This window comes from Nothoprocta perdicaria, unplaced genomic scaffold (genome assembly GCF_003342845.1).
Source record: "Nothoprocta perdicaria isolate Ctin4 unplaced genomic scaffold, notPer1 scaffold_588, whole genome shotgun sequence".
NCBI classification, from domain to species: Eukaryota; Metazoa; Chordata; class Aves; order Tinamiformes; family Tinamidae; genus Nothoprocta; species Nothoprocta perdicaria.
Window position 1 is genome coordinate 15,541 of NW_020455852.1, and position 8,734 is coordinate 24,274.

At 73.7% G+C, this 8,734-nt stretch overlaps 1 protein-coding gene across 1 annotated transcript in view; it reads left to right on the forward strand.

Annotated features, from left to right (window-relative positions):
- SSPO (SCO-spondin) overlaps positions 1-8,734 on the forward strand; it is a gene marked incomplete at its 3' end in the record, with an annotated part of 56,026 nt that overhangs the window by 7,509 nt on the left and 39,783 nt on the right. The window contains 25 exon segments of the mRNA XM_026048938.1: positions 2-58; positions 142-304; positions 1,297-1,537; positions 1,610-1,748; positions 1,829-1,955; positions 2,044-2,210; positions 2,296-2,517; positions 2,635-2,800; positions 3,211-3,463; positions 3,831-4,011; positions 4,082-4,176; positions 4,246-4,502; positions 4,585-4,719; positions 4,802-5,004; positions 5,081-5,208; positions 5,275-5,384; positions 5,958-6,107; positions 6,239-6,332; positions 6,831-7,231; positions 7,321-7,551; positions 7,644-7,838; positions 7,918-8,154; positions 8,234-8,356; positions 8,431-8,522; positions 8,604-8,726. Coding sequence (XP_025904723.1) covers positions 2-58; positions 142-304; positions 1,297-1,537; positions 1,610-1,748; positions 1,829-1,955; positions 2,044-2,210; positions 2,296-2,517; positions 2,635-2,800; positions 3,211-3,463; positions 3,831-4,011; positions 4,082-4,176; positions 4,246-4,502; positions 4,585-4,719; positions 4,802-5,004; positions 5,081-5,208; positions 5,275-5,384; positions 5,958-6,107; positions 6,239-6,332; positions 6,831-7,231; positions 7,321-7,551; positions 7,644-7,838; positions 7,918-8,154; positions 8,234-8,356; positions 8,431-8,522; positions 8,604-8,726 — 4,290 coding nt within the window.

The window sequence follows — 8,734 nt, forward strand, 5'->3', positions numbered from 1 at the left end:
GGCGGAGGCCACGTGCGGGAAGCTGCTCGCCGGCCCCTTCAGCCGCTGCCACGGCGAGGTGAGCGCGCACTCGTGCATGCGAATGCATGCGTGCATGCATGCAGGGGGGCCCGCTGCCCCTCACCGCGCCGCCCGCCGCAGGTCGACCCCAGCGGCTTCTACGCCGCCTGCTTGGACACGTTCTGCCGGGAGGCGGGCGCGGGGCCCGTGCCGCCCGCCGCCGTCTGCGACACCTTCGCGGTCTACGCGCGGGAATGCGCCCAGCGGCGAGCGCACGTCGACTGGCGGCAGCCTGGCTTCTGCGGTGCGGGTGCTGCAGCGCGCTGCCTGCTCGCTCCTGCAGCCTGCCCGCTGCGGCTTGTGTGCCGAGTGCATGTGTGTGCATGCCGACCTCCTGCATGCACACCCTGCACGCTTGTGTGTGCATGCCAACCTCTTGCATGCACACCCTGCATGTCTCTGTGTGTGCGTGCCAACCTCCTGCATGCACACCCTGCATGTCTCTGTGTGTGCGTGCCAACCTCTTGCATGCACACACTGCATGTCTGTGTGTGTGTGCCAGCCTCTTGCATGTACACCCTGCATGTCTCTGTGTGTGTGCCAACCTCCTGCATGCACACCCTCCACGCTTGTGTGTGCGTGCCAGCCTCCTGCATGTACACCCTGCATGTCTCTGTGTGTGTGCCAACCTCCTACATGCACATCCTGCACGCTTGTGTGTGCGTGCCAGCCTCTTGCATGCACACCCTGCATGTCTGTGTGTGCATGCCAGCCTCCTGCATGTACACCGTGCACACTTGTGCGTGCACCACAGCCTTGAGTGTGCACAGCCTGCATGCTGCTGCATGTACCCAGCCTCGTGAATTTGCACCTTGACCGCTTGCATGTGCTCTCCAACCTCCCGCATGCACACCCTGATCGCTTGTGCATGCACCCCAGTCTCGTGCATGCACACCCTGACTGCTTGTGCATGCACCCCAGTTTCTTGCATGCACACCCTGACTGCTTGTGCATGCACCCCAGTTTCATGCATGCACACCCTGACCACTTGTGCATGCACCCCAGTTTCATGCATGCACACCCTGACCACTTGTGCATGCACCCCAGTCTCGTGCACGCACACCCTGGGCATTCGTGCATGCATGCCAGCCTTATGCACGCACACCCTGACCAACTGCACCTTGAGTCCCACCCAAGGACCCTTCCCTCCCACCCACCCACCCTGGCCAGGCCCCCCAGCACCCCAAGGCTCTGGTCAGCGCGGGGCCCGCGGCGCTGAGCCCCGGCTCCCCGCAGAGAAGCACTGCGGCGCCGGCAAGCGCTACTCGGACTGCGTGTCGTCGTGCCCGCTGAGCTGCGCGGCCGCGGGCGCCGCCGACGAGGGGCACTGCCGCGACGGCTGCGCCGGCGGCTGCGAGTGCCCGCCGGGGCTCTACCTGGAGGGCGGCGAGTGCGTCGCCGCCGCCGCCTGCCCCTGCCGCCACCGCCGCCGGCGCTACCGGCCCGGCCAGAGCATCCGCCAGGGCTGCAACCGCTGGTGAGCGCGGCGGGACGGGCGGGCGGCGCGGGCGCGCGGTGCCACCGGCTGCCCCGCTGCCTCTCCCCGCAGCACGTGCCGGGACGGGCGCTGGCTCTGCACACAGCAGCGGTGCCCGGGCGAGTGCGCCGTGCTGGGCGGCCGCCACTACGTCACCTTCGACCGCAAGCGCTTCTCGCTGCCGGGCGCCTGCGAGTACACGCTGGTGCAGGTGCGCGGCGCGCGGGGAGGGCGGCGGGCGCCTCGGCGTGCCGGCCGCCGCTGCAGCCGCCGCTCTGCCCGTGCGCGCAGGACTTTGTGCACGGGGAGCTGCTCATCACGGCCGAGCACCAGCCCTGCGAGAGCGCGGGCGCGCCGAGCTGCCTGCGCGCCCTCTCCGTCACCGTGCGGGGCTCCGTGGCGCGGCTCCGCGGCGCAGGTGCCCGCGGGCGTCCCGGCTGCACCCTCACTGCGGTGCCGCGTCCCGCGCCGCCGCGCCCCTCATGCGCGCTGCTCCCACGCGGCAGGCGAGGTGACGGTGAATGGGGCCGCGGTGGAGCTGCCCTTCGCCGGCGCCGGCCTCACCATCCGCCGCGCCTCCTCCGCCTTCGCGCTGCTCCAGGCCGCGGGGCTGCACGTGCTCTGGGGTCCCCCCGCGGCGTACATCACCCTGCAGCCCGCCTACGCTGGCAAGGTGCGGGGCGGGCAGTGCCGCGCGGGGCGCCCACGGGGCTCCCGGCTCCCGTGGGCACCGCGCCCGCTCGCGGCTCTCCCCGCAGGTGCGCGGGCTCTGCGGCACCTACAACGGGGACCAGCGGGACGAGTTCGCCACGCCGGCGGGCGACGTGGAGGCCAGCGTCTCGGCCTTCGCCGACAAGTACCGGGCGCCGGGCGCCTGCCCCGCGCGCGGCCCCTTCGCCGCCGAGCCCTGCGGCGCCCACGCGGGACAGCGCGAGGCTGCCGAGGCCGCCTGCGCCGTGCTGCACGGCCCCGCTTTCCAGGTGCCACCACTGCTCGGTGCCACCAGGCGCCCCGGTGACGGGCATCGGGGCGGCCCCGGGCAGGGGGCAGCTGTGCCCAGTGCCGGGGGGTGACGTGCCCCCTGTGCCCCCCCGCAGCCCTGCCACGACCTGGTGGAGCGGGAGCCCTTCTACCAGCTGTGCCTGCACGAGAGCTGCGCCTGCACGGCCGGGCGCCGCTGCCTGTGCCCCGCGCTGGCCGCCTACGCGCAGCAGTGCGCCCGCGAGGGCGCCGTCCTGGCCTGGCGCAACCGGAGCCTCTGCGGTGCGCGAGCCCCGCCGGCAGCACCGTGGGGCGGGGGGGGACACGGGGTGCCGGGAGGAGCAATGGGGTGCAGGGTGGTGGCATGGGGTGGAGGTGGCACGGTGGGGTGCAAGGGGATGGGCATGAAGGGTTGCAAAGCATTGTGACAGCATAGAAGACATTGGGATGGGCAGAGGTGACAGAATAGGGTACAAGGGACAGGGTGGCACAGTGGCATGGAAGGTGATGGGACGATGTACAAGGCGAAGGGATGCGGTGCAATGGCACAGGGTGCAGAGGAGATGGACAGGGTGCAAGGTGGTGCAAGGTGGTGGCATGACGGGGTGCTAGGTGCCCCGATGGGGTGCAAGGTGCCCAATGGGGCGCAGGGCGGTGGCATGGGGGCACTCAGGGCACTGCTGTCGCCGCAGGCGTGCCGTGCAGCGGCGGGCAGGTGCACCAGGAGTGCGGCCGCCCCTGCGGCCAGACCTGCGCCGACCTGCGCCTGGACGGCGCCGGCTCCTGCCCCGACCTCGAGGGCACCTGCGTCCCCGGCTGCAACTGCCCCCCGGGGCTGGTGCTGGACGACGGCGGGCAGTGCGTCCCGCCGGCCGCCTGTCCCTGCCGGCACGGCGCCGGCACCTACGCGCCGGGCAGCACCATCCGCAGGAGCTGCAACAGCTGGTGCGTAGCCGGCGGTGCCGGAGCAGGGGGACGGGGCATCAGCCGGTGGGCTGCGTGTCACTGTGCGCACCGGGGACAACGTGGATCCCGCTGGCCACACCGGGGGTCCCATTGGTGACACTGGGGATCCCGCTGGCGACACCGCGGTGGCGGGAGACGTCTGATGAAACCCCCCTAAGGCCTGTTTGCAACGGGCACAGGATAGGAGGATTTCATCGGACGTCTCGGCCACGAGGCGCCTGCAGGAGAGCCGGCGGCGGAGGAGGAGCCCGCGCAGGATGGGACGGGATCGGGATGGGATGGGACGGGACGGGGGTGTGGGACGGGGCGCGCGCAGCGAGCTCCGCGCTCACCCGCGCTCCCGCAGCGTGTGCACGGCCGGCGCCTGGAACTGCACGGCGCAGCCCTGCCCGCCGGCCGCGCGCTGCCCCGGCCAGCTGCTCTACGCCGCGGGCTCCTGCCTGCGCACGTGCGACGGCGCCGAGCCGCGCGGCGGCTGCGCGGGGCTCTCCGACGGCTGCGTCTGCCCGCCGGGCACCGTGTTCCTGGTGAGCGCCGCGCCGCCGGCCCCGCGCACGGCTCCCCGGCACGGCGCGGCGCTCACGGTGCCGCTTGCAGGAGCAGCGCTGCGTGTCCCCGGACGAGTGTCCCTGCCAGCACGGCGGGCGGCTCTACCAGCCCAACGCCACCATCGCCAGGGACTGCAACACGTGGTGAGAGCCCGCGCCGGCCCCGGCCCCCGCGGCTGCGGCCAGCGCTCAGCCTCGTGTCCCCCCTCGCAGCGTGTGCCGCGGGCAGCGCTGGCACTGCAGCCGCCGGCAGTGCGCGGGCACCTGCGTGGCCACGGGCGACCCGCACTACGTCACCTTCGACGGCAGAGCCTTCTCCTTCCTGGGCGACTGTGAGTACGTGCTGGTGCGTGAGGCCGGCGGGCTCTTCACCGTCACCGCCGAGAACGTGCCCTGCGGCACCGCCGGCGTCACCTGCACCAAGTCGGTGGTGGTGGTGCTGGGCACCACCGTGGTGCACATGCTGCGAGGTGAGGCTGTGGACGCGGCGACGTGTCCGTCCGTCCATCCCTGCGTCCGCCGCGGGGCTGGAGGCCGGCGCTGCCCTTGCAGGGAGGGACGTGACGGTGAACGGCGTCTCGGTGCGGCCGCCCAAGGACTACAGCGGCAACGGGCTCACGCTGGAGCGTGCCGGGCTCTTCCTGGTGCTGCTGTCCCGCCTGGGGCTCGCGGTGCTCTGGGATGGAGGTGAGCGCCTGGCCCTGACAGCGGCACCGGGGGGACACGGCGGCGGTGCCGGGACCCGCGCGAGCGCCCCGTGCCGCGCCAGGCACCCGGGTGTACGTGAAGCTGGAGCCGCGGCACCGGGGCCGCGTGGCCGGGCTCTGCGGCAACTTCGACGGCGACACCGAGAACGACTTCGGCAGCCGCCAGGGCGTCGTGGAGCCCACGGCCGAGCTCTTTGGCAACTCGTGGCGCGTGAGCCCGCTGTGCCCCGAGGTGGAGGGCGACGAGGCGCAGCACCCCTGCACCGTAGGCGCGGGGCCCGGGGCGGCGCGGGGGGCTGGCGGCGCGCGGCACCGTGCCCACGGCGGCGCCCGGCCCGCAGGAGAACCCGCACCGCGCGCCCTGGGCCCGCAAGCGCTGCGGCGTGCTGGCGCAGCGCCTCTTCGCGCCCTGCCACGACGCCGTGCCCTGGCAGCGCTTCTACGAGTGGTGCCTCTTCGATGCCTGCGGGTAGGTGCCCGGGGAGCCGTCGCGCCGCGTTGGCCCCGCGGGACCCTCACCCGCCGCGGCCCCCAGGTGTGACGCCGGCGGCGACTGCGAGTGCCTGTGCACGGCCATCGCCGCCTACGCCGAGGAGTGCGGCCAGCGCGGCGTGCCCGTGCGCTGGAGGAGCCAGGAGCTCTGCCGTGAGCGAGCCGCGCGCACCGGCCCCGCGCGGCTGGGTGGGGCGGCCGGGAGAGTGGCTGCAGCAATGCACCGAGCCACTGCAGGGAGCGGCACGGGATGCAGGGCCAGCGGCCATGGGAATCGGGGCGAGTGGCCGTGGGAACCAGGGCGAATGGTCACAGGAATTGGAGCCAACAGTTGTGGGAATTGGAGGGAGCGGCCGCGGGAACTGGGGTGAACGGCTGCAGGAATGAGGGCAAGCGCCTGGAGGAACTGGGACAAGGAGACTGGGGCAAGTGGCTGTTGGCACGGAGGGGAGCAGCTGCTGGGACCGGTGGAATTGATGGAATTGGGGCTGCAGGAAGCGGGGTAAGGACTGGGGTGAGGGGCTGCAGGAACTGCAGTGAATAGCACTGGGAACCAGGGGAAGCTGCTACCTGAACTGCGGCGAGCAGCAGGAGTCGGGAGAGAGGCCGTGGGAATTCGGGATTGCGGCTGGGGGAGCTGGGAGGAGCATCGGCGGGAACGGGCGCTCTGGCGGGGCCAGTCCCGGGGGCGCCGCGGTGTCCGCAGCTCTCCCTCGCCGCCCGCAGCGCTGCAGTGCGAGCGGGGGCTGCAGTACACGTCCTGCGGGCCGCCGTGCCCCCAGACGTGCAGGACGCTGGGCCGGGAGCAGCCCGCGCGCTGCCACACGGCCACGTGCCTCGAGGGCTGCTTCTGCCCCCGCGGGCTGGTGCTGCACGGTGAGCGCGGGGGGCGCGCCGGGGCCCCCCGCATCCCCCCCGTCCTCCCAAGGCCCTGCAGCCTGCGGCTCCAGGGCAGGAGCGGGTGCCGTGGGTCTGAGGCATCCGTGTGTCCCCATGGCGCACGGCAGAGGACGGCTGCATCGACCCCTCGGCGTGTCCCTGTTACTGGGAGGGCAGCGCCTTCCCCGCCGGCACCGCGCTGCAGCGCGACTGCAGCAACTGGTGAGCGCGGCGCGACGCACCGTGTCCCGTGCATGCTGTGTGCCGCGGGGCTGACACGTCGCCGTGCCCGCGGGGCTGACGTGTCACCGTGCCCGTGGGGCTGACGTGTCACGGTGCCCACGGGGCTGACGCGTCGCCGTGCCCGCGGGGCTGACGTGTCACCGTGCCCGTGGGGCTGACGCGTCACGGTGCCCACTGGCCTGACGTGTCACCGTGCCCACGGGGCTGATGTGTCGCCGTGCTTGTGGGGCTCACACGTCACGGTGCCCACGGGGCTGACACATCGCCGTGCCCACGGGGCTGACGTGTCACCGTGCCCGTGGGGCTGACGCGTCACGGTGCCCACGGGACTGACGTGTCACGGTGCCCACGGGGCTGACGCGTCACGGTGCCCACGGGACTGACGTGTCACCATGTCCACGGGGCTGACGTGTCACCGTGCCCACGGGGCTGACGCGTCGCCGTGCTCGTGGGGCTCACACGTCACCATGCCCGCAGCACGTGCGCGGGCGGGCGCTGGCACTGCGACTCGCCCTCGGAGCCCTGCGCCGCGGAGCGCCGCTGCGGCACCGACGAGTTCACCTGCCGCTCGGACGGGCGCTGCGTGCCGGGCGCCTGGGTGTGCGACAACGAGGACGACTGCGGCGACGGCTCGGACGAGCTGTGCGCGCCGCGCTGCGCCCCGCAGCAGTACCGCTGCGCCAGCGGGCAGTGCGTGTCCTGGGGCGCCCGCTGCGACGGCGCCGACGACTGCCTCGACGGCTCCGACGAGGCCGGCTGCCCCGCGGCCGCCTGCGCGCCCGGGCGCTTCCGCTGCGCCGGCGGCCGCTGCATCGCCCCGGAGCTCGTCTGCGACGGCGAGTTGGACTGCGGCTTTGCCGACGACTCCGACGAGGCAGGCGAGTGCTCCTGGGGCTGCAGTGTGCCCGAGCGCCGCGTCCCCATCCCCGCGTCCACCGCGAGGGCACTGAGCCCGCCGCGCCCACAGGCTGCAGCCCGAGCTGCAGCGCCGGCGAGTACCGGTGCACGGTGGGGCGCTGCGTGCCCTCCCCGCAGCGCTGCGACGGGCGCGACGACTGCGGCGACGGCAGCGACGAGCGGGGCTGCGTGTGCCCCCACGGCCACTTCCAGTGCCCCGAGGCTGCCTGCCTGCCGCCGAGCGCCGTGTGCGACGGCCGGGACGACTGCAGCGACGGCGCCGACGAGGCCTTCTGCCCAGGTGGGGCTGTGCTCGGCGGGGACGGGGCGCTGCGCCGGCTGGGCGCTCTGCTGCGCCCCTGGGCGCCGCTGCAGCCGGCTCCGTCCCCGCAGGCCGGGTGAGCTGCGGCCCGGGGCAGCTGCCCTGCCCCGACGGCTCCTGCGTCAGCGGTGCTGTGCTGTGTGACGGTGTCCTGGACTGCGGGGACGGCTGGGATGAGAGCCCGGAGCGCTGCGCAGCACCCGGGCCCACTGCTGCAGCAGCCACCATGCACGGCACTGCTGCAGTGCCCGCGAATGGCACCACGGGTGAGGGGCAGTGACACGCACGTCGCCGGGACACGGGCACCCAGCAGCTCCCTGCGCATCATCTCCGCTGCCTCCCCAGCGGCGCCGTGCGGGCGCGACGAGTTCCCGTGCGCCAGCGGCGGGTGCCAGCCGCGGGGCTGGGTGTGCGATGGCGAGGCCGACTGCGCCGACGGCAGCGACGAGACGCGCTGCGGGCGCCCGTGCCCGCTGCAGCACCTGCCCTGCGCCCAGGGCGCCCAGTGCGTCCCCTACGACCACCTGTGCGACGGCGTGCCGCACTGCCGCGACGGCTCCGACGAGAGCGCCGAGCGCTGCGGTGAGCGCCCGCCGCGACGCTCGCAGCGCAGGGAGCCCCAGGGCGCAGCGGGGGCTCCCCTGACCTTGCCCTGGCGCAGGCTCCACGCACATCCCGCCGTGCCCGGGACACTTTGCGTGCAACGAGCACCTGTGCGTGAACGCGTCGCTCGTGTGCAACGGCGTCCCCGACTGTCCCCAGGGCGAGGACGAGCTGGGCTGCGGTAAGGGGCGCTCCGGGCAGGCGCTGGGGGGACGCGCTGCACGCTGGCCCGTGGCCACCCCCGACCCTCGGCAGAGAGCCACGTGGCCACGGAGCAGAGGAACCGCACGGGTGTCCCCTGTGCCGAGTACGAGTGTGGTGAGGGCAAGTGCATCACCTTGGCACAGGTACGGCTGCGGGGACGCGGGGTGCGCTGCGGGGGTCCCACTGTGTCACCCGTGGGGTGTCCTGTGTCCCCGGCTCCGTAGGTGTGCGACGGGCTGGCAGACTGCGCCGGGGGGTGGCCGCCGCGGGACGAGCGCGACTGCGGCGTCTGGGGCCCGTGGGCGCCCTGGAGCGCGTGCAGTCGCAGCTGCGGCGCGGGGCGGCAGGCGCGGGC